General features: G+C 34.6%; 1 protein-coding gene across 6 annotated transcripts; it reads right to left on the reverse strand.

Annotated features, from left to right (window-relative positions):
• Window positions 1-1,973: 1,973 nt before the first annotated feature.
• On the reverse strand, window positions 1,974-25,840 carry LOC131164868 (metacaspase-1-like). 6 transcript variants are annotated; one of them, XM_058122386.1, is made up of 5 exons: window positions 25,418-25,840; window positions 22,811-23,138; window positions 22,314-22,428; window positions 21,019-21,204; window positions 1,974-2,215 (listed from the first exon to the last, which is right to left on the reverse strand). In XM_058122386.1, exons 1-5 carry the CDS (start codon window positions 25,779-25,781, stop codon window positions 2,174-2,176), a joined length of 1,035 nt encoding a protein of 344 aa, XP_057978369.1. In that variant the 5' UTR covers window positions 25,782-25,840; the 3' UTR covers window positions 1,974-2,173. The 6 variants fall into 6 exon arrangements, with proteins under 6 accessions (XP_057978369.1, XP_057978367.1, XP_057978368.1 ...); XM_058122384.1 differs by lacking the exon at window positions 1,974-2,215 and adding an exon at window positions 19,070-19,180 and having other exon boundaries at window positions 25,418-25,817; XM_058122385.1 differs by lacking the exon at window positions 1,974-2,215 and adding an exon at window positions 20,380-20,615.
• Between the last annotated feature and the right edge of the window lie 287 nt (window positions 25,841-26,127).

Here is a 26,127-nt window from a genome sequence, read left to right on the forward strand (position 1 = left end):
CATTGAGAGAACGCCCGTGGCGACTTTGGCACCTTGTGAGGTACTATTGAGCCATTTATCGTTCTTTTGAGTTTTTTATGTCAACTCAGAGTTCATGAAACTCCATTTTCCCTATTTTTTTCTAGATATTCTTTGTACACTAGTCTTGGTTTTTGAATTATTAGCCTAGAGGTGACATCTAGTGGAGAGATAGAAACCTAAGTCTTGTAACCTACTCAAGATGTGAAGGTTGAGCCACTCCTAGAAATAGACTTATTTCATGGACTCTTATTCGACCTTAAAGCATATGGGTGGTATGAAAACAATAAAAAGAAGTGTTATGATTGTCCTAACTGACCATGAAAAAAAAAATTGAAAAATGAGCAAAAGGAAGAAAAAGAGAAATAGAAATACCCTAGAAGAGGTGAAAGATTAATACCTGCTCCACACAATTACAACAAAAGTCAGGGACATGACACGTGTTCAGTTCTGTAGGTGTCCATGGATATTATGGGTGTAACGAGTCATACACGTTACGCATGTCTCGAGAGTTCGTCTATTTATACTTGAATTTATATAGCTGCATTAACTCTGAATTGTGCTTGCTGATTAATTTTATGTGAGTATATTTTTCTTAATGACCATATAATGATGAAACTTGCATGAGTGACTTGCTTCAAAATTGTGTGAATTATGTATGAATGAGCTTTTGTGTAATTTGGTGATATTCCTATATGTGAAAATGTATAGTTGTGTAGCATGTACATTCATTCAATGAAATTGATATGATACCACCCTGGATTGCATTCACGTTATTAGTTAGAGACTAACAAAACACTAGTTGGGGGGTGTGATTACACATCATAAATTTGGTAATTAGGCAGTTAAAATTCACGCATTAAAGATCACAATTTTGATTAAATGTCTAATTACGTATAATATTTTGATCATTGAGTTCATTTGATAATTTAAAGATAATTAGCCTAGTTTTGTTGAAAATCTGTGGACACTCATATTTTATTATTGAAGGATAATTTTTGGAAGCCGAACCATGCACGCAAAGAGAGACCATTTTCGACACTATTTCGTAATCTGTTCGTAACTCTCTCATCCGAGCTCCGATCGAAATAATGCAAAATGCTATGGAAAGTTGAGGAAGTTTTCTACAATTTTAGTGTTTTAAGCTTTGAGAGTTATTGTCTGTAGGAAGATCAAAATCAAACTTTTGCGCTAAAAAAAAAAGGAAGAAATAATAAAAGAAAAGAAAAAATAAAATAAAATAAAATAAAGGATGATGTGACCCGACCATGCAGTTGGGTCCTCTTAGTGGGCTCTTGGTGATGTGCTGGTGAGACACAAAGAAAAATAAAGAGAAGGGAAAAGGAAGGAAAGAAAGGAAAGCTGGAAAAAGTCAACAATGTGGGCTAGGTTTTGCTTTTAGGTTTTTGAAACGTAAGGTTTCTTTTAGGAGGAAAAAGGGGGTGCGCTATAAGAGAGAATTCTTTTAGGGGAGGCCGCACCACACACTATAGGTTTTGAATAATTTTTGGGGGAGACAACAAGGGGGCGGCACAAACAAAAGAACACATAGGGAGGAGGCCGAACTGAGGGGCTGCAGCAAGGTGTGATTCGGTTGAAGAGCTTCTTTGCGGGAGATATTTTTTTGGGTTTCTTTTAGGGAGCTACGCAGACAAAAGACATGAACAACAAGGGTGGTTGGTGGTACATTGAAAAATTAGAATCTTTTTTGGAACTAGAAAGCGGCGAACAACGACGGTGCTCAGGGTGTTCACAGTGCGTGACAGCGGTGCTGTGGGTGTTATTCTGTCTTCTACTCTCCAAATAAAAGAAAGCATGGTGAAACTTGTAACGCCCCGAACCCTTAAACTCGGGTCCGGCGTGTTATACCTGATAAAATCTCTGATAATTCATAATCCGTATCATAAGCAACGAAAACATAAATAAAAACTCCATATAACATAATACTAGAGTTTACTAATTTTTATCTATAATTCAAAGTATCCATCCAACACCTGCATTTCCATATATACATACATCTCCAAAAGCATTTCAGTATTTTCACAATCATTCCTTACTTAACAACCTTAAAATATAAAGGCATAAAACATAAATATTTAGATTCCCCCAAAGTATATAAAAATATACCCTTTCTCTTTATACAATCCTCAGAAGGCTAAAAACCCTCAAGCTCTCTAAGCCCGACCTCGAGGATGTCCTGAAAAAGAAATAATCATATTCGGGTGAGACACATCTTAGTAAGGGAAGAAACAGTATATTAAAACAGTGCGCGACCAACATAAGGTAAAAAGATATCATTTTTTTTTCATTTTTAAATCATCATATAACATTGAAATTGTTTTCTGAACCTAAATAATCACATGCAAATATTTAACCCACAAGATTATCCAAAGATAGGGGTGATTACCCGCTCATACAAGTAGCACCCCTCTACTCTGATACTTAGGTAACCCTAAGGTCATAATTAAAACATACCAGAGCATTCACCTTACTCAACAAGCCCTCAAGTGGTAAATTAATCTCGTACTCACACAGTTCAACAATAGTTTACCGGAAAAAGCCCTAAGGATAGGGAATCTACCCACCCATACAAGTAGGTTCCCTCTGCCCTAGTGCGTTATGCAGCTATTACCACATCTGAAACTACTAGTGCACCCGCCTTACTCAGCAAGCCCTCAGGCGAAGAGTGCACCCCGCCCAAACGTAACATGTTCTACATACATAAATACTTCTAATATCATAATACATCACTATATATATATATATATATATATATATATATATGTATATACACATATCTTATTTCAATTAGTTTTTTTTTTTTAAATCTAATGTAAAAATATTTAATTTAATAACTAATTATTTAATTATTTAATTTATCTTAATTTAATTTAATTTCTTTATTTTTATTTTTTTTCTTTTTCCCACGCCATTCATTTTATTTATTTATCTACTTTTTTATTTATTTTTTTCTAATTATTTTAATCATTTTAATTTTTTGGGTCTTTACAAAACTGTTTATGTTTGACTTAATTTTCGGCATGAACTAATTTTGTATTCTAGGAAAATAATGTAGCTCAGTTTTAAACTATGCTTGCTTTTCGATGCTAATCTGAAGTAGTTTTCTTTAATGTTTGTTTGAGTTATTTTGCGCTTAATGCTTTTACTTAACTGATCATTAATTAGATGATGCAGGTTTTGTGATTTACTACTGAAAGGGGGAATTATAGGATAAATCTTGGATAATTCAGCGTAGGTGAATATAGAAATCGAAAGACTTGTATGAACTTATGTAGCGTTAAAAAAATCGAGAGTCTTATTGCGTTCTTGCATTATGAATTTGCATAGTCTTATGTTAAATAATAATCAAGAATAGGTTCTGATTGACTATCAAAAAAAACTTTTGAAAAAATTGAAAATTTGCTAACAAATAGAGAAAACGAAATCGAATTAGCTAGATGAGTAAGGCATAGTAAGAAACTAGGTGAAATCGGTTTTCTAAAAGTTTCACCCTCATTAATTTGATACATGGCAACCAGTTTTATTTTCTGTTGAATAGTTTATTTAAAGTAGCCTTATTTCAATTTCGCAATCTAAAGTTATTAATCTTTCTAAATAAAATCAAAATTAGTATAATTTTGGTACTTGGTAAAATTAAGACACTAATCCCTGAGGACGATACTCTTCACATCACTATATTATAAAATTACGATATTGTGCACTTGCAGTTTTACACCGATCACATATGCATTGACCTAGGTTGGATTGGGCTAAATAATAGGCAGCTTGTCGACGATTCCCCTAGTCTCATCGACGAATGACTGAAGGTCACTTGTCACCGAACACTCTGCTCTCATCGACGAGAAAATATCGAGACCATAAAAATCTCAGACATCCCAATTGTTGACGAATCCCCTGTTGTCGTCGACGATCAAGCGAAGGACATTTGTCAATTGGTACGGACATTCACCGACGAGTTCATGGTGCAGAACAACGCTTTAGCGTAGAAATGGACAAAAATTTTGTAATTAAATGATCCAACAGGTGAAAATTGATCAAAGGGCGAGAATACTTATATATACCAACTCTTAACCCTAGGTTAACACTTAAGCACAACTTTGGAACAACTTTTGCACACCTTTTGCTACGATTTTCCTACGTTCAACGTATTCACATTAAGTTTGGACATTCATCAAGATCATCTTCAAGATCCATGTGCTTACACTCATATCATCTTACGAAAAATTGGTTTGATCTTGACGTTTGATTAAATTTATTATTGAGCATTCAATCTTACTTTTATAAGCTCATCTATTCTCGTATTCTTTCATCTAAAATCTTATATTGGGAGCAAGAACTCGAATTTCATACATATACTTGTTTGAAAAATATTTTTTAATATTCAAAGGCATATTTTTTATTCAAAAGATTTAATATTATTTTTGCAAAAGGCATTTGAAAACAAGAGCTTAAATCATTGTGATATTCAAAGCTATATTCTAATTCAAAGATTCAATATTTCATTATTCTTGCAAAAGTTTTTTGAAAGCAAATCCTAAAATCTCCAAAGCATATTCAAGATATTATTTTTGGGAGACATTGAATAAAGTTTAGATCTTTGAAGCATCTTATATACATATATTTTTCATATAAATATCATATCTTTACATACGTCATTAAGAAAATTATAATCTCTCTTGAACCTTATATTATACCTTATGAGAGTGCTTAGGGCTGATTGTACTCATTAGCTTATTAAGAAGTGTTTGAATATTCAGGAATATTTAGTTGTTATTTGTATTAAAGGTTCGGTTTTTTTAATCGTGAGGAGGAAGCTACACCTCTTGTAAGTAGCAGATTAGGAGATAGCTACGTCTCTTGTAAGCAACGGATTGTAACAGGAAGCTTTGTCCCAAGTTAAAGAGTAATATAGTGGAATCCTTAGGTAGTTTACTCAAAGCGGGGATGTAAGCCGGGTTGGTTGAACCTCATAAAAACCGTGTTTCCCTTAACTCTTTTAATTTCCGTTTGCACTTAATTATTTAGTTTTTGTGTATGTGTTAGATATATATTACGTTTGTAAGTAATTGAGTAATATTGTTTGCTTGATAAAATCACATATTAAATTGATAAGTTGTGAAATACTGAGCTAATTGTCAAGTAGCTTGTGCGTGTGATTGTACGTTTTCAAAATTAGGACTTAAGAGACCTAGATTTTAAAATACCCAATTCACCCCCCTCTTGGGATTACACATAAATTCACAAGGTGTTTGTAGCTTCATTAAGTGTAACAGCAATGTATACTCCTCAATAGCCAGGGTTATATCAATCCCCTCCAAAGTAAAATAGCAATACGAGGGATTCCTAAATTCTAACAGTACATTCATCATTTCTAAGTTTATTGGTATATGCAACAAGAATCTGATATGACCGTACAACTAAGAAAACGTCAGACGTTGCTTTAGCGTCCATCCTACCCAAATGATTCTTAGCTCCTCTAAAGAATTTGACCGAGTACCCATCCTGACCCGAGCCGGCAACACAATCCTAGCTTTTCTTCCTAGACTATCTCCCCAATGACTTTGTTGACTTTCAAAGTATAATTGTATTTTAGATTTCTCTTTTTGTATACCACTAAACCCTCCATGAATAAATTGGACTTTTCCCGAATCTTGGCAAAGTAGTATGTAAGCCTAATGTGGATGCAACATGTGAGACGCCATATGAAGGAATTCAATATGACACAACAAAGACTGGACTAAATCATGTGAAAAAGGATGAAGCTCCTGTCCCAGCCCCAGGTGGATTTATCTTCTATAGGTTTTCACCAAGGCTTTATCTTAAGGAAGGAAGCTAGAGTTAAAATATGTGTGGTTCAAACTCTATTCCTTATTAACAATAGGATCTCAGCATGTCCCATATCCTTGCCCAATGGGCTTGGACAAAGTCCACACTAAGCGGAGTGGTTCGCGTGCCCCCAAAGACCTTGTCTCATGAGAGCTAACGGTAATACACTCCTATTTATTCTTAAAAGGTAAAGCTCGGGTAGGAGGCTAGTGAAAATGTGTGTGCTCACATAAATTTTAAAAGCCTATCCCCTTAACCCCCACATATCATCAGACCATGCACATGTTTATCCATCCATTCCATACATACAAGAATTAACCATATAAAAATTATATACAAGCAAAATATTCACAAACCGTGACATATGCTCCTTCTCATTGGGTTGTGGTGACAATTTCGCTAATAAGCGAATATGCATAGTAAGTGGTGTACAAACTAGCTTGGAAGTTTCCATTCCAAATCGCTTAAGCACTTTTTCAATATAATTTCTCTAAGATTAAAAAAAAAAAAAAAAGTTTTCCAACTTGACGGTTGCGGTAAATTTTTGTACCTAAAATTTTCTGAGCTACTCCTAAGCCTCCCATCTTAAACTTAGAGTTGAGTTGAGATTTCAACTTAGAAATTTCTGACATGTTATTAACAGCAATTAACATATCATCAACATATAATAATAAATATATGAAGGAATCATCAGAGAGCTTCCTGAAATACACACAACTATCATAGTTACTTCAACAATAACCATGATCAATCATAAATGAGTCAAACCGCTTATACCACTGTCTTGGAGATTGCTTTAAGTCATACAGTGATTTTTTCGACAAGCAAACATGGTCTTCTTTTCCCTGGACAACAAAACCTTTAGGCTAATGCATGTAAATCTGTTCTTCAAGGTCACCATGAAGAAAAGCAATTTTTACATTAAGCTGTTCAAGCTCCAGATCATATAAGGCAACTAAAGCAAGTAAAACATGAATTGAAGTATGTTTTACCACAGGTTAGAAAACTTCATTAAAGTCTACACCTTCCCTTTAACTATAGCCTTTTGCTACCAAACGTGCCTTGTACCTAGCATCCTCAACTCCAAGAATTCCTTCTTTTCTTTTGAAAACCCATTTGCAGCCAATAACCTTTTGACCTTTCAGTGGTTTAACTAGCTCCCATGTCTAATTTTGAAGAAGAGACTTGATATCTTCAGTCATAGCAACAGTCCATTTAGCAAATTTTTTGCTTACAATGACAGCACGATACGTGGAAGGCTCATCCTCATCGATGAATTCTATCATAGACAAAGCATAAGCAACTAAATCTGCATAAGCATACCTCTTGGGTGGCTTAAATTGTCCACATTGTCTCTGAATAGAAATATTGTCCTGTTACGGTGGTGGCTCTTCTTAATGTTGCACCTCCACCTCCTCAGTAGGCTGATCTGTCGATGCTTCAAGTATCGTCTTTAAAACATCAAACTGTAACTCCACCTGATGTTTGTCACTTTCAATACAACCTATATCAGAAGAATCCTTTTTCTGGTGAAGCATAAAAAATTCATCAAAAGTGACATCCCTACTGATTAGAAACCTGGGCGACTTAGGATCAGAACACCATAACCTGTATCCTTTCACCCTTTATACGTGTCAAAGAAAGATGCATATCTTGGCTTTAGGCTCCAATTTCCCTTCATTAACATGAGCATAGGTTGGACAATCAAAAATTTTTAAACAAGCATAATTAGCAGGTTTACCTGACCATAACTCCTCAGTTGTCTTACATTCAATAGTAGTCGATGGAGATCTGTTCACTAGATAACAGGTTGTACTGACTGCTTTAGCCCAAAATTTCTTTGGCAAACTTACAGTAAAGAGCATACAACGTGCTCTCTCCAAAAGAAATCTGTTCATGCGTCATGCAACTCCATTCTGCTGTGGAGTACCCTTGACCATACGATGTCGAATGATGCCCTCATTCCTACAAAAATCATTAAATTCTTCTAAACATAATTATAAAGCATTATCAGTCCGTGAATGTTTCACCTTTTTATCGGTCTGATTTTCTATCAAAACCTTCCACTCCTTAAATTTTTTGAACACATCAATTTTATTCTTCAACGTATAAATCCAAACTTTGTGGGAAAAATCATCAATAAAAGTTTGTATATACTGAGAACCACTGAAAAAGGGAACTTGTGAAGGACCCCAAAGATCAAAATGGATATAATCCATGGTTTCTTTGGTCCTGTGTACTGCAGTACTGAATTTAATTCTCTTATGTTTACCAAAAACACAATTTTCACAAAAGTCAAGTTTACTTGTCTTTTGTCCACAAAGTAAACCACATTTACTCAATTTGATCATTCCCTTCTTGCTTATATGACCCAAGCGCATAAGCCACAACCGAGTAATATCTGAATCTGAGTCAACTAATGAAGAAACTGAAGTAAAGCCATAAATTGTATTGCCCTAAAAAAAATAAAGACCATTTCTTCTATTTCCTTTCATCACAATTAGTACACATTTCGAAACTCTCAATACTCCACCTTGAGCTAAAAACTTACAGCCAATAGCATCAAGAGTACTTCTTCAACTCCAGAACATGTCGAACATCTATCAAAGTCCTTACAATATCGTCAAACATCTTAATTTGAATTATACATATTCCAACAGTTTTACAAGCCATGTTATTACCCATTAAGACGGTACCACCATTAATTGATTGATATGTCGTAAACTAGTCTTTATTGGAACACATATGATAGGAACAACCCAAATCAAGAATCCACTCAATTCTTGAGCTAGAATCAATAACGGTAACTGAAAGAACATATTCAACATCTGAAGATTTATTTTCTACTACTCCAACCACAACAGAAGAATTTTCATTCTTATTGTCCATTTGATTTGAACTTTTATTTTTCTTAAGTTTATGACAATTCCACTTAGTGTGCCCCTTCTTGTGGTAATAGAAGCATTCAATATTTTTCTTCGATCTAGATGTAGATCGGCCTCTATTTTTAGATCCCTTCTTTTGACTCCTCCCCCTCGTAATAAGATCATCCCCAATTTCTTCAGTATTATTGCTAGAAACCTTTTTTCCTTAATTCTTGCGAATTTAAATATGCCTTAACATCTTCCATACTAATGGAGTCTTTACCATAGAGCAAAGTGGTAACAAAATTCTCATAGGAAGGGGGCAATGAACATAATAAAATAATGGCTTGATCTTCATCATCAATTTTCATCTCAACATTTCTTAGATCCATAATTACCCAGTTAAATTCATTAATGTGTTCTTTAATAGGCGTACCTTCTTTCATCCTTAGCGTGAAGATTTTGTTTAAGGTACAACCTGTTGGTGAGAGACTTTGTCATGTAAAGACTCTCGAGCTTTTGCCACATTTTCAATGCATCATCTTCCTCCACAACCTCGCATAACACCTTGTCTAATAAATTGAGAATAATTGCACTGCGAGCCTTCTCGTCTACTTTTGCTAGCTCCAAAGCCAACATTATTTTCATCGGAATGGTCGTTGCGGTCGAGACTACCATTGTTACAGTTGACGTGGTCGCAATTGGAGCCTTGCTATCGGCTCCTTTTTCTTCAAGAAAATTTTCTTATGGGCAAAGTGCCTTTTACAGTCCTTGTTGGACCAAAATGGCATGCATTCTAACATGCCATAAACTGAAACTAATTTTGCCATAAAATTTCTCGATCTCATATTTGGCAAACATTTTGGAAATTCAAAAAACCCCAAATAGATATAAAATAAAATAAAAAAGACTAAAATATGTATGATGCCAGTTTCTTGCGGAATTTGGCCCAGAAATAAATAATATTTCTGGAAGGATTGGAATTTGGAGTTGTATATGATCATGAGAAATTAATGGTAAAAATAAATAAATTAAATGGCACGCACAAGGCACAAAAGATTTACGTGGTTTGGTAGTGTGCCTACTCCACAGGCGAAGACAAATTAGAAGTATCCTATAAAAATAGTAGAGTAAAACATAATGGCAGCTCACACTCTCGAACCCAAAACCCAAATACACTTAATAATCCTCACATGATAGTATACAAAATTGGGTATACAATATTTATCAAAATATTACATTGATTTTTGGGAGGATCTCTTTGAATTGCAAGCATGCCCTTTTATAGGCATTTAGACATACTCAAAAAATGCAAACCGCTAGCTAGCTTGGGAATTTGTTGGCAACATGTATGGACTTCACATGGGTTTCTCATCTGCAAGCATAGGTAAGCATAGGCAAGCATGGGCAGACATAGGCTGGCATAAGGAGGCATGGGCTTAGACATGGGTAGCAAATGGGTCATGGACATGGGCAACTACAGGAAAAAAGACATTGGCAACTCATTGCCCAATGCAACTTGCTCCAATATGTCTGTCTCCTCTTCTGCGTGGGCATTTTTTTTTTTTTTATTTGTTTTGTATGTTAAATGCATGTTTTTACCACATCTCATGATCATCCATGATAAATACATTATTCATGATTTTTCAATTATGGTATGCATGCACCTCTCTCAGACCCCACTCAAAGTGGGAGCCCTTTTGCATTGGGTACAACCTTTTTTTTTATGTAACTAGTTGTGTATTACATTTATAACAATTTACCTTTAAAGTCTGACATTAATGAATGTCTTTCGGGTTTTTTCAAACAAGATAATTCATGCTCTATGTTGAATCTAATCCATACGAGTTTCTATGTTGTGAAAATTATAAAGGAAATCATGCAACTGTCTTGATTTTCTTGACTAGATTAATTGTATTTTATCTTTTGTAAATCTGATATCTAATAGCCTAGGATCTTCTTATTATGTTATTTGAATTTGAATTTGATTTTGATTTTGAATTTATAACCGCAATACTCTATACAGTCCTTATATATAGGACATCTTTGTATCAATGAAAGTAACTTTCGCTATTTTTCTATATGATATGAGAGCCCATTCCTCTAACGACTTTTTTTTTCCTCATGGTCGCATCCCCTGAGTCTAGGATTGTCAATTATTTCGAGCTTACTGGCAGTGGTGACAATCATCTCGTTGCCATCAATGCCAGCTCCCAACTTCCTCTAATTCTGACTCATTCCAACTTTCCTTCATGGCGCGCCCAACTGATGTCCTTACTCATTGGCTACAATCTCCAGAGCTATCTTAACGGTACCACTATCTTTTTGTCACTGACGCTCACCACCTGCACCTCCTCTGTCGGATCATCTTCTGCAGATATCCCCAATTCGGCCTTCTAGCGTTGGTTCGGGCAAGATAAGTTGATCCTTCACGCCATCCTTGCATTTGTCTCTGAACTAGTGATGCCGCTCATTGCTACTTCATCCACTGCTCGTGATGTATAGTCCAAGTTACAACGATTGTATATCAATCGTTCACGTACTTGTGTTATGCAACTTAAGGAGGAGTTGACTCTCATTTAGTGAGAGTCTCGCTCAGTCTCGGAGTATCTCCATGCCATCAATGTTATTGTTTATGAACTTGCGGTGATTGACTCTCCCATCTTAGCGGATGACATCATTCTTTATGTCCTAAACGGCCTCAATCCTAAATTTCGTGATATTGCAGCACCTATTCAGGCACATGAAACTTCTCTTACGTTTGAAGAGCTTTATGACATGCTAGTTGACCACGAAAGCTACTTGAAACATATTGAAGCTTCTAACTCCGCCCTCGTTACTATTGCAAACACCACTCAGTGCTGCACTACCGATTACAAATCCAACCACAACCAATGCTCCAACGCCGGTTCCTTTGGTCAGAATTGCACCAACTCTAGTTGCTGTAGTTGCAAAGAGCGGTCTGGTAAGCCCTAGATTGTTTGCCAGCTATGTGACAAAGTGGGACACTCAGCCAAGACTTGTTGCTCAATTTTCAGTGAGAAGTATGTGAATTGTGCCACTACCAATGGGTCCAACGACAAGAAGTGGCATGTGTATTCAACTGCTTCCCATAATATTACCTCTGATCTTGCCAATTTATTTGTTCACTCGGAGTATGATGGCACAGATGAGGTCGTTATTGGCGATGAATTAGGTTTGCGAATCACACATGTTGGCACTATGACTTTTCCCTCTTCTTCGAAGCCCTTTACATTAACCAATACTCTTTGTGTTCCTAATATTCACAAGAACTTGATCTGTGTTCATAATTCTATCGTTCCAATAATTTTTTCTCGAGTTTCATCCATTTCATTTTTCTATGAAGGATTGAAGCACGGGGGCGACTCTTCTCCGCATTAAATGTCAGGATGGTGTCTATCCAATGACAATGGCTTCTCTCGCTACCAAGTTTTCTATTTTAGCCCTCATTGGTGAATGAACAATGAGAGAATAGTGTATTCCCAAGAGGGGGGTGAATTGGGTATTTAAAAGATTGTAGGTCAATTATTGCCCTATTTCAAAATATAATCAATATTACGCAATTTAAGGTCTTTCTAAGTAATATGAAATACCATAAATATCAATGTATGCAAATATTTAAAATAGATACAACAATCGCAACAATTTAAATACAAGCATACAAGTACTGAAAATAAAGAAAGAAAGGAAGAGAGAGCACAAGATTTTTTCGAGGTTGGGTTGTACCTGCCTACATCCTCGCAAGCCAACCCACTTGAGGATTCCACTATCCTGCTCACTTAACCAGGCGGAGTAAAGATGTTTACAAATCTTCTTATAGTGTGGTGTCCCCCGCTTCAGGCGATACCACATGCCTGGAACTCTCCTTACAGGATGGATCCCTCCTCCTCAAGCGATACCCCATGCTTGGAACATGGTTCACTACTCGAGCCGTTGGGATATAAAGATGATGAAAATAAATTTGTGTACCAACAAGGTGCTTCTGTGATAAGCAGAGATGTACAACATAAAGTCCAATATGCACTCTTAAGTAATATGAAGTAAAACTCAATAGAGTTTGGAAAATTTGATAAATTAAATATTTGCAATCTTTGAATGTGATATATATGATAAATCCTTCATTAATTCAACCTAAAAAATATTTCTCAAACAAAAAAATATTTTCAATATGAATGTAGGAGAACCTAGGGTTTAATAAAAATCAATGCAAGAAGCTTTTCAAGCAAGGTATATATCAATAAATATACGCTCAAAGCCTTCTTGAATAACTCACAAAATTTCTCCAAAAAGATGATTTCTAAAATGAAAAAGAGAAGTGAAATTTGATATGTAGCATAAAGTCTTTCAAGCAATATATATGAGTTGATATATGCTTAAGACTTTTCAAGAACTCTTTTAAAAAGATTTCTCCAAAAATAATTTCAAAATGAAAGTGTAGGAGAAATATGAAATTGCTCTTCAAAATATTTTTACAAAGTAGAAGAGAGTAGATATAAAAATAAAAGCTCCAAGAGCTATAGAATGTTCTCTAAATATGATTTTCAAAAATAAGAGTGTAGGAGAAACAAAATAATATCTCTCAAAGAGAATTTATAAAATAAAAGAGTAGGAGAGAGTATTTGTTCTTTGATTTTTAAAAGAATGATGAGAAAATATGCCCAAATGTATGAGTATAAATCAATATGCTCAACAACCATTTTAAAAGCATTGAGCAAGGTATTTATAAGAGTTTTTCAAAATATGACTGTTTTCTGACCGTTGGGGAGTAAAATATTATTTTATTTTCAAATTTTCAACCATTGAAAGCTCAAAAATGCCTAAACCCGAGAGGTCCGCTCGCTTGACACTTGCTCCGGTCAACTAGGCCAAGGCGATTTTTCAAATCACTGAGGTTCGGCCGACTGGGGCTCAAGATCCGGTCTGCCGAATCATCAGGTAGGTCGACTGTGCTTTCAATTCATAAAAGGCCGGTGGACTGGGCTTTACAAAACATGGCCAAGTGAACTGGTCGGTCGACTAGGCTTTGATAAGCATTAAATGGGCTGGTCAGCCGAGGCTTTACAAGACTGGCCTAAATGACTGGCTGGTCGACTGGGCATAATAATGCTTGCAAGGGGCCAGTCGACTGGGGCCTTTACAGAAGTGAAAAACTTGGTCGAGTGTTAAGTCCAGTCGACTGGGCCTTGACAAAATTGATATTTTGACCCTAATTTGTTTTCAAAAACATTTTAACATGTTTGTATGAGTTTAGAAATTTATGCAAAAGGTTTTTCATGAAAATGTTGGTCCCCTAAGGTCTTTCTATGGTTCATTGAACTTAGCATCATATCATGTAAAGCATGCATTTACAATACAAAATCGAAATGCAACACAATTCAAATTAAATACGTCTTCTCTTCTTTGCTCTTCAAACATCCATGGAATATGCCAAAATAAGTGTGCTTTAAGTCCTTCATGGCTTTTATTTTCCTTTACCTTGTGTGCGTGCTGAAGTATAAACGTGCTTAAGCACTAAATGTAGACATGGAATACTTGTGATTTGTCATTATCAAAATAGGGATTGGACTCAAAAAGTCAACAAACAACATCTGACACTTGTCGTGGATGACTTAAGCATCAGTCAAATAAAATTTTTGATTTTGTTATTCGTCAATTTTATCTTCCAGTTGTGGTGTTTTGTACCTCTTTAACATCTCTTTGTATTGTTAGTCAATGCAATAAAAGTCATAAATTGCATTTTTTTTTTCCACTTCTCTTATTAGTACTCAACCTATTGAATATATCTATATAGATCTTTGGGGGTCTACGCCTTCCACTTCAATTGATGGGTTTCGTTTTTATGCATTATTTGTTGATCATTTTACCAAGTATTTTTGGTTGTTTCCAATCCGCCGAAAAAGTGACGTTCGCTCCATTTTCTGTCAGTTAAAAGGGCTAATTGAAAAAAAAAAAAATTGCCTTTCAAATCGAGCACTTATACTCAGATTTTGGGGGGGGGGGGGTATCATGCTCTTCGACAATATTTTTCGTCTAATTCCATTAGTTGGCTAATCACCGCTCCTCATATACCTCAACAGAATGGTACAAGTGAACGTCAACATCGTTACTTCGCTGAAACATGCCTAACTCTATTAAGTTAGACAATTCTTCCTCCATCTTATTGGTCCTATGCATTTCAGGCAACGGTTTATCTAATAAATCATATGCCCACTACTATTTTAAAAAATAAGAGTTTATTCAATTGTTTATTTGGTCGCCTACCCGATTACAAGAAGTTGCAATTTTTTGGTTATCAGTGTTATCCATGGCAAAAACCTTATACCACAAGTAAACTACAACCAAAATCAACATCTTGCCTCTTCCTAGGTTACTCGAGCTCACAAAATGCCTATAAGTGTGTGGACTTTGATACATCTCGCATCTACTTGTCTTGGCACATGGTCTTTGATGAGTATATTTTTCCTTTTTCTTCCTTTGACTATGTCATTGTGCCCTCTCTGTCAGCTTCAGGTGCTAACACATAAGATCTTGTCATACCAGTGGTGCCTTCCATTGGACCAATATCCTCCTCTCCTACCACCATGACAGACAGCGCTCTTGCAACTCCAACTCCATTTTCCCAGCCATCTTCTTCCCGTACACAATCTCGGCCTGCAGAAATAACTCCACCCGCCACACCTGCAGCTCCAACCTGGCCCACTTGTACCCATACCATGACTACCAGGTTTATGAATAATATTCATAAAACCAAACACCTTTACCTAGCCACAAAACATCCTTTTCTTTAACCTGTAGAACCCACATGTGTGTCTCAAGCCTTGAATGATCCTAAGTGGAGGCATGCTATGTCAGATGAGTTCTTCTTTGGTTAAACATAGCATATGGGAGCTTGTTCCACCAAGCTCAACCATCAAACCCATTGGATGCAAATGGGTTTTTCAAATCAAACGAAATCTTGATGGTAGTATTTCTCGTTATAAAGTAAGGTTGATGGCCAAAGGATTTCATCGACGACATGGTTTTGATTATAATGAGACATTCAGCCATGTTGTGAAGTTGGTGACTATTCAAACTATGCTCTCTATTGTTGTTTAGAAAAGTTGGTCACTTCGATAGTTGGACGTTAATAATGCATTTCTGCATGGCCGACTTCAGAAGGGCATCTTCATGGCTTAGACTTCGAGTTTTGTTGATCCTAATCTGCCTTGTAATGTTTGCAGGTTAAAGAAGTCTTTTTACGGCTTGAAACAAGCACCTCATGCTGTAAATCTGCCATCCGATAGCTTAGGATCTTCATATTACGTTATTTGAATTTGAATTTGAATTTGTAACCATAATACTCTGTACAGTCCTTATATATAGAACATTTTCGTATCAATGAAAGTAACTTCCGCAATTTTTCTATAAAAATTAGTTTTTCTTTTTTTATTTGTAATTTTTAATTTAAAAAATTGTAAAAATGTTACCTTGCTTTTAATTTTCCAAGTTTAGTAAATAAGCAAGATCATGCATGGTATGATTAAACTCTTTCTTCGAGAAAGATTAATGGTCCGTTGTGTAGTGAAAATAGTTTTATTTTTCATTAATTTCTAGGTGAAAACGTACAAAAATGCAAGCTAGATAGCACATGCTTTTTTTTTTCCTTTTTTTTAAAAAAAAAAAAATTTGTGCCTACCCTATATAATTGTTGAGATACCTAATTAAGAAAAAAGAAAAAAAAGATCTTTAGAAAAATGATCATGGGCCTTAGGTATTACACATATAATTAAGGGAATGGAATCATCTTATTGTGAAGTTAGATCTTCCCTTTTTCTGTGATTTGAATTTGCATAGCTTTATTAGTAGGGTTGGAGAACCGGATTCCTTCGTTTATCTTTTATCTTTTTACTTTTAGTTTTTTATTCAGTTTTGATATTGAATGGGTGAGGTTTCAAGATCACCTCTTTTTAAGTCTAAAGGGGAGGAATCTATAAGATTGGCTGCATCCGAAGTATTAGACGTACAAATATTTACACATAGATGGAGAGTAGGGTATTTGATGGGGTTCGAATCCTATTGTTGAATCAATTGGGAAAAACTAACTATTTATGTACAAAATCATTTGTAAAATTCAATAGAATATATTCTTTAATATATTTTTAATAACTATAGTTGGATTATGATTCTTTCCTTCTTTTGACAATGATACTCTCAAATAGGGAAAATTTTACTATTTATGAATAAAATCATTTGTAAAATTCAATAGAATATATTCTTTAATATATTTTTAATAACTATAGTCGGATTATGATTCTTTCCTTCTTTTGACAATGAAACTCAATGAATTTGAAAGTGCGCAACACCAACGTCATGATTTTCCCATTATCTATGGATTTGTATGAGCCCTAATCCTAGGCTCGCCAATATCCTACTCAAACACTCGCAAACCCAAGCAACTATGTTAGATAAAGGACTTTAAATAGTTTGTTTTATGCTGCCTTATTTTCATGTTATCCATTAAGAACTTGAATTGAGGGATGTTATTTTAAGTGGGTTCGTTTATTTTTTTGTTCAAAATGTTCCTTTTAAATTTTACTTAATTTTGCATGGTAAAGATAGATAGATTTGGATAAGCTCTCTATTCATGTTTGCTGCAACCAAATATGGAATTGAAAGTCAGGGAGGATGGGTAAGACAACCTTAGTCTAATCTAGGCGTGAGACCCTATGGTTGGACGATCACTAATAACACCAATAGTGTTACCATTATATGATTTCTAATGAGTACCTCACTTGACAGTGAGCTGTAAGTAAGGTGCACCATGTAGAGGCTATTTTTATGAGTAGGCAAAGAGTATTCTTAACTCAAACATGTTCAAGTTGTGAAGAAGGAAGTTGGTGATCCTGCAACAAAAGAAAATTGAAGTGCTCAATGAGTAGGAAACACCTCAACGACACGGCTAGTGAAGCTAATAAAAGGTATAGTCAAATGCGGTGAAACATATTACAATAATCTGAAATTTGTTTTACATGAATGTATAAGATTAAGGTCGAATAAGTTGAAGCAACTTGAGTATAAACTTTTAGTGCAATTTTTGAACACTAAAAGGGAAGCAACTTATGACCTATTCAACGCTTTTGTGATAAAACATTCACTACACGAGCGACAAAAGCCCAATTATTGACAAACTTTGTCATTGAATGCACAATCCAACAGAGATAAAAACCATTAGGGAGAAAGAGTTTGAACTATATATACAAACAAACCTTCCACTACCAGCAAAACTAGGGATAGAGAGATAGACTAGAGTATGCCCTTAACTTCAATTTTAGGATATCAAACAATGAGGTAATGTATGATCGTTTTGTTGAGGTTGGTTAAATTAATAAAAGCACATATTGTGAAGGCTTTTAGTGACTTTCAATTAATGGTCAATTAGGTTTTTGGTTGCTACAAAGCAAAGGAGTTAACCTCTACGTGGTGCTTGAAGTATGTCGATGAAATCAATGTTGAGCTATAGAGCTTTGTGTTGCCCTAGAAATTTGAGAACAAAAATGTTCCATACTAATGCATTTTTAAAGCTAGTAACTCGTCTATCTAATTTGGGTGTTTTTTCCCCATTGTTATTGATGATCTTGTTCATAACACCAATGTGATTCACAATCTTTTGCCTACTCATGGCTTGTGTGCCACTAGTAGGCTCCACCATGTGTGAAACGAAATGTAAATTTGTGATATAAGGAAATATTTTGATATAAGAGTGAGGAAAAAAGCACAAAGTGAGAAAGAAATAGTTCAACAAAAATTGGTATAGAAGGAAAGACATATATAGGTTAGGAAGAAGCAATAAGAAGGGAATGAGAACACAAAACCAAAACAATGACCCTATATTTTGTGAGCCCTTGGATTTGAAATTGTATTGGAAGGGAATGAAGAGAACACAAAACCGAAGCACCGACCTTATGTTTGGGGAGCTCTTGGATTTGGATTTGTATTGGATTTGGATAATATGTATATAAAATTGTATTGACATTTGTTCAAATCTATCCAATTTCAAATTTAAAGTCCCAAATTCATGCTCCCAATGCAGTCATGAAGGCTAAAAGGAAATGAGATTGAAGAGTTATAATTGAGCAAACGTGTTACTAAGGTATTATTAATTGATTTGGATACAGAAGCCTTCTTACTAATAAAAGAACCCGTATTTGTACACATGCTAGAATGATTGATAGAAGATACTTTATTTGATTATAATGAGCATAGGTGATAATTACAATGAAATATAAAAGAAAAATAAAACTGGGAAGAGTTTACTCAAATAATCGAAATGGAAAGTTGATTGAAGTATAGCAAGATTTGTTCTCCTAAAATCGAGATTCATCATTGCTCAGTGTTGAAGGTACTCCATCACTGGCCTTCAAGATAACATTAGCCATAACCTCAATGGTAGGCTACACATTTAGATAAGGAATATGAATATAATCCAACCAACTTGAGAGTATATAGGGATGAAATTTTAAGACATTGAGAAAGGAAGAAAGAACTAAGAAGATGTCTAGCAGGTCATTGAAAAGAAAGTAGAGCACACCTATGTAACATTTAACTAAGAATTAGCAATTAAATTAATCTAGAAATCTAATCTGAAAAGGCTAATAATTAAATAAGGATTTAAATAAGCATAAATCATATATATAAGAATTTGAATAGGAAAAAATTGAAAAAAATTTCTCTCACAAATAAAAAAAATAAGGCCATTGGTGGAAAAGTTTTTAAAACATTGATAAAAAATTTATGCTCCAGAGTAAATGGACTCAAAGACCCACTCGTGTGGGTTATGGGAGGGCAAGGAAACATGCCTGTGACGTGGGCTTGCTCAAGGAAACATGCTGACATTTTGAGTTGGGGAAAAAATGTAAGTAGGAAAATCTTCGCCTATCCTTCCAATGTCGCACAACCATGCTGACAAGCAATTCTCCACATGATTGAAATTAAAAAAGAAATATAAAACAATGATTCAATAACTTAGAATGCACTGGCATAATGTCTATTACACTTGACGCTAGAATTTATAAAATATAAGTAAATACAAAATTTTGAACACGAGTTCCTTTTTGCAAACCAACCATACACTCTACTCCCACTATGATTCGTTTATTGAGTTCTTGGGTTAGCACATTTTCCCATTCATGCTCCCTAAATAATTTAGGAGCGGTTTTGGAGATTTGTCGAAGTCCCATAAACGACAACTTCACTTTCACACTCATATAGTTAGCTTTCATTAGTGTACTTTGCAAATAAGCATGCCACTCACTAAAGGCCATAGATCTATTAAAAGCTTATTGATTAGTTTCATTCATTGTACTAAGAATTAGTTACACCATAAGGAGGAAAAATTGAGCTAAGTGCTATTAGTATAGTGCTTCCATTGGCCACTCGAATAATTTATTGTTATCAATAAACCTAATTCATGAAATCTCCAGTCACATAATTGAGTTACTATTACGAGTGACGCATATAATTGGGTTGAATCCCATTCCGCCTAAAGTATCTTTTACTAACTTTCTAGATAGAGTAAAATAGATATTATGTTTATAATGACCTTGTGCCCAAATCCAGAATGATAAAAATGATAAAAGGGGCAAGAGTCAAATGCTTGTGATGCACTTTTTGGTCTTTTATTTCAGTGGCAAATATTAGGTGCATTAAGCACAATTCTATTACATTGGCAATCAACTTTATGATTGTATAAAAAAATAAGATTACATTGTAATCTAAAATGGTTGCAATCACTAATTTGGAAAAAAGAAATTCCTGTGTAGGATAAAATTACAACTTGAATACAGTGTTATAAATGTCAAACTTGTTTGAGGATGAGAGCTGAGTATCCTGCACGCCTCAAGCCACAAACTCAATTTGATCAATACACAACAAAAATTTTAATTCATGTACTCACCAAATCATATGAAAAGTATACTTAATAAAACAAAAAAAACTCTACAGTGCTTGACAGCCTCCTTCATACGTAGTCTAGTTCAAATCCTGCATTGATGTGAATCAATTTTGACCTTATGATCAAGCTAAGTTTATTTTTAGTGTGCATTCATTCGATAAGTGGGTGCGTATGCATCTTTTTCACATGTTTGTAAGTACTGACATGCACCAATTCCCTACCCAGAACCAAAAACCAACAACCCAAAAAAAAAAAAAAAGCATGCGGCAATCAGAGAAGATTGAAGAATATATAGCCAACTAATCAATATTGACATCTAGATATAGAGAAATAGCAGACCTGTAGCAATAATCGGTTGAACAACTTTCTTAGAAACGTAAATTTGAAGCATCGTCGCTTGTTGACCTTGTCAATGGCTTCTTGTATCATTTTTAGTAGATGTCCATATGTTATACCAGGATTTTCTTTAATTGTTGTAATAAAACTACTTGTTAGGGCACCAGACATGGATTTTTTTGAGAAAGCCTGCATATGTTAAGAAGAGAGTAATACATGATAGAATGTTATTTAAGGGCGTATAAACATAAAAGATTCTGGTTAACAAAAGCAGCATATATCCAAAATTAGAGTTTAAGCAATGAGGTATGATTGCAATGTGAAACATGGCTACAGCATAATACAACACAGGGACACAGGAAATCTTAAAATATAAGCCAAAAATCTGTCTTTGTAATTATACACTTCTTCGTGAATAAAATAAAAATAGAAGTCATATTACAATGTGTCATTGTGTCAAAGGCACGTTGAAAAAGGCTTTTAGACGTCTAAGACTGTATGCATTAGAGAAGAACACACACATCTATTTTGTGACATATTTTTAAAGCATTAGATCTGTGTTCTGAATTTTTGATGGCACAGACATATATACAATTCCCACATAGAAGCTCTTGTACTACAAAACGGCTTGGTCAATTCAAGGTCAAACAAATTTTCATCACCCATTTTTTAAAGTATTATGCGTCCAAGGTTTTTCTTTTAGACACGCATGACACCCCCTTACAGAATCTCTACTACAACACAAAGTCAAGTTGGTTCATGGTAAAAAACAATTGTTACCCATCCTTGTACGATTCAAGGAGGCCAAAACCTAAAATTTTCCACCACTACAGCTTTTTTGTTTAAAAATAATAATAATGGAAAAGGTATTATGTTGCTCAAAATCAGATAAGCATTCAAAAAGCCTATAACAAAGGTTCCAGAATTTATTTAACTCAAATTAATAAATGTTTCTGGATTTTTAATGGATGCTAAAAACACTCTTTAAACCACTATTTTATATTAGTTTATATGGATTCATAATGGTCAAAAGAGGTAGAGGTATGAAAAGAAGATGCAGGAGTAGAATGCTTTCTTATTTTCTATCATGATCCACGCCATCTCTTGCCTTCATCCTTGGCTTGTATTGTATATAATTTAAAGGGATATATGTATCTCAATTCTTATCTTAATTCTTTACCATGATATTCAGCAGGATTAATGGATTTTCTTTAATTGAATAGTAATTTTGCAGCAGCAGAGATATAGAAGATGTAGGAAGATAAACTCAAGGATGTCAGACACGTTGCATTTCTTACAGTGGTATCAGCAGCTATTTGATCATCTCTACAGGCACTGAAACAAATGGCTAGTCCACCATTTGTACCTTTATTAATAGGGCATAATGGATGCCTATTACTGTCCCACTCTTCCCTGTTGAAATCCACAAAAATGGAAATGTGCTTTTAGTTATGAAATAAAAATAATGTCAATCTGTAATGAGCCATTTGGAAATGATAGAAATTAAATTAGTTGATACCATGTACGGTTGAAAGCCCTATGGGGCAACATTTATAATTAAACTTATTAACCATCAATTTTTTCACATCTATGCAAAATTTCGGATTATGATATGACATTAATATAAAATAAAGAACAACTCTGTTTCATCTATTTACAAGCTTACAGGAGTGTAGAAAACAACAGAATGATAATTGATGAACCTACTGTGTTTTTTTTTTTGTTTTTTTTTTTTTTTTTTCCTTTTTATTGGGCAGCATGGAAAATAAGAGACTCTGGATTCATAATAACTTACTTCTCTTTGTTGTAAATGTAGTCAAGATCAAGAGCAGTTCCACTATGACAAGCATCGATTATTGCATGCAGCGTGACATCCTTTACAAGTGGCCGAACAATGGTATCATTTATATAATTATCAAAGATCATTCCTTGAGCCTTGAAATCAGAAGGACAAAGAGTTTCATCAAAACCGTCAAGCTCATCATAATTAAAATCAGGTTGCCTCAGCCCATGTCCAGAGAAGTAGAACACCAACGAATCACCAGGCTTGCAGTCCTCCACAAGCCAACGCAAAGACCTTTCCATGTTTGCTTTTGTTGGAATAAAGTCTTCGTCCATCTCTTCTGGAATTTTGTTTTGATTTTGGTGCCAAGTACCAATTAATGCATTAGTAAAATCAAGTCATTTCCTCAAGGTTTGATTCAATAAATTAATTTACAAAGTATTCCTCCTTCAAACAGTTCTGGCCATTTAAACAAATAATGAAACTTGACCTTTTAAGAAACAATTATTCAAATTAACATTTATTGAATTATTTGGGGTTCTTTTTAAGAATTAAAAAAATTAAAGAAATAATTGGTTTTACCATGCAAACATTTGTAATGGTTTTTTTTGGTTTTCTTTGCTTTACAGTTTGTGGGAATCATGGGTAAAGGATACTGAAGTATATGATTCTAATGATTTGACCCTTGACATCGACAGTACTTTCAGATTGAGCTTTATTCTCGCAATTTGATGAACCTGGACACCCTTCCAACATCATTATAAAATGTAATAGACAAGTGTTGAGCTTATTGCTAATCCAACTAATTATTTGATAATTTTTTTTTCTAACTTCTATCTCTTCATTTTTCTTATTTAATGAGACTTTTTACATAATCAAATTTAGCAAATTTTGATTCTAAGATGCCTGCATTGTTGAGTTTAATCCAAATACAGAATTTGCCTTCATCGTACAATTATGAGGTTTAGGATTTTAGGTAGAGTAAGTTCTGATGTAACCAAGATTGTCATTTGCTGTAATTGTCCACAAAATTTCTAAAATTTATGATGTTAGAAAATTTACTCCCCACCCACAGGCATCTCTGAGGTCAAATATTTCAGTGTTTACATGGACATAATATTTCACGAAAACATAAATACCAAAATGTGTACTAAGATTTATCTGGAATAACTTTCATAAATATAAATACCAATATGTGTACTAAGATTTATCTAGAACAACTTTCATTAGAACAATGAAAAAAAAAAATTATGTCCGATAATCCTTAGATAATTGATCATGAATTTCGTTACTATACTTATGCTCTATACCCTTTTTATTTTGTTTTTTATGAGTCTCTATATATCTTAAGCATTTACTTTTTTTATTTTTGAAATGTCTACAAACAAGCACACAGGAGCCAATCAAATTCATTGGTACATAGAGTGGTGCATATATAATTATCCGGTGGGGTAGAAGATTTGGATTCAAAAATCTAGGCAAAGATTATTTTCAATTTCTAGTCACATTGGAGTTTATTCATCTCCACAAACTTCAGCTGCTGCAACCGTTGTAATATTTTGCACACTTTTCTTGTTTAACTTTATAAACTTCGTGTGAGGACACAATGTCCATCTAGTTGTCCTAAATTTATTAGAAACTTGACTCTTACCAAAGTACAAACTGAGTTTAAAATTTAGGGAAGAAAAATGGTAGCATGGCCTTCTACTCATGAACATAAACTGACAGTTGTTACTAAGCATTTTATATTAGTATCAAGTTGCATTATGTGTGATTCGTTGGGTTAGAATACACTGCAGGTCAATTCATGTTCAAGTCAAAGTATTAATTAATTTGCATGCACAAATATATCAAAGCTTTCATGAAATTGAAGAGAAGACCAACTCCCAAAGGTTTTATATTTTTTCTTCTGCATATGGCAATCATATTGCCTTTCATGCTACTCTAATTAACTGGATCAAACTCTAATTGAAATTCTAATCAATCGCAGGCAAACAAAGTCTTCATCCAGTCATTTTGGATTCTATTCTATGGTCTGACGAATGGCGACATTTCAAAACTATCAAATTGTGCATCATTTTATGCATGAAGTAGGATCCCTGGAAGCTTTTAGCTCTGTTCTTCTTCTCAGCTTGGTGAACCATGCGTAATCACAATACGAGGGAATAAGGAAACCATTCAATTGAAAATAGTTTATTAACTTTGTACCAATAGGTAATTAATCAGAATTAGAACCCCACATGACATTCAAGATTGGTTTTTGCCCTAAGAGGGGGAATGAAATTCCCCAAACGGGGATCGAAAACGCCACACTTTTTCAAATGACAAGTGATTTATATTTTAAATTTCTAATTACAGCTTTCTAGGTCCATTCCAGCGACACAAAAATATCATAGCAGCGCAAACCAAATAATTACCGAACCAGAATGAGGCATTCCGATTCTTCCAAAAATCAAGTCCATTTCCACTTATTTACCCATTTCATTTTCCCAAATTCCAGAAAGAAGAATCCAATCGATAGCATTGTTTAAACAAATTTCTCTGAATTTAGGGCACTATAATGCAAATTCGTAGCAAACATCAATCCGCAGAATGTAAACAAGTATAACTAACAGGTACCTGTAAGAACGCGTATTGAATCCGCAGGAAAACCAAAATGTTTAATCAACAACTCCTTCATGTTCCTGACATCGTGAACAGGTCCCTGGAGCTTATACTTCCCCTTCTGCTCGTAACTCACGCCGCAAAGAAGCGCTCGCTTCCTTCCCCCCACAGAAATGGAAGAACAACTAGAAAGAAGTTCTGGCTTCCAAGCATTTCCCGAGCGGTACTGCCCGCGGCTGATGCTCTGCCCTTTATCTTCAAGTGTAGTGGAGGTCTTGCATATTGAGCAACGGAGTGTTCGGGCGCTGGGCGGCGCCGCTAACGGCTGCCGGCAGGAGCTGCATGCTATTGTGCCGCGTCGGTCCGAAGGCCAAACCATGTTTGAGTGGTACGATTCAAGTATAGAACATAACAGCTATCAGCTTTCAGCTATATATATAATATAACAATATAATATAATATGATATAATATATATATATATATATATATATATAACAATATAATATAATATAATTCAAAGTTGGTTTACAGGAGTCCTTACGCATTTACTGAATAACCCTTTGCTTCTTGAAGTTCAAACTCCCTGAATTCTAGAAGTTTCGATTTAGGTTAATTGCAGGTTTTGAAGGCTTCAACCAAGTTTCGACTTAGGAATCTTAGATTTGATATAAAATTGTTTTAGTTATAAAAAAACTTATAAAATTATTCACATATTACTAATTTT

The sequence above is a fragment of the Malania oleifera genome, chromosome 9 (genome assembly GCF_029873635.1).
Source record: "Malania oleifera isolate guangnan ecotype guangnan chromosome 9, ASM2987363v1, whole genome shotgun sequence".
Classification (NCBI taxonomy): domain Eukaryota; kingdom Viridiplantae; phylum Streptophyta; class Magnoliopsida; order Santalales; family Ximeniaceae; genus Malania; species Malania oleifera.

Bases quoted from the DNA above. Each gene is read 5' to 3' on its own strand.
- LOC131164868 (XM_058122382.1), bottom strand. From the start codon at position 25,781: ATGGTTTGGCCTTCGGACCGACGCGGCACAATAGCATGCAGCTCCTGC. The intron at 21,205-22,313 runs GTAAGAAATGCA...TAACATATGCAG, and splicing joins AAATAGCTGCTGATACCACT to GCTTTCTCAAAAAAATCCAT. The intron at 20,624-21,018 runs GTCTGCTATTTC...TTGTGGCTTGAG, and splicing joins TCAACCGATTATTGCTACAG to GCGTGCAGGATACTCAGCTC.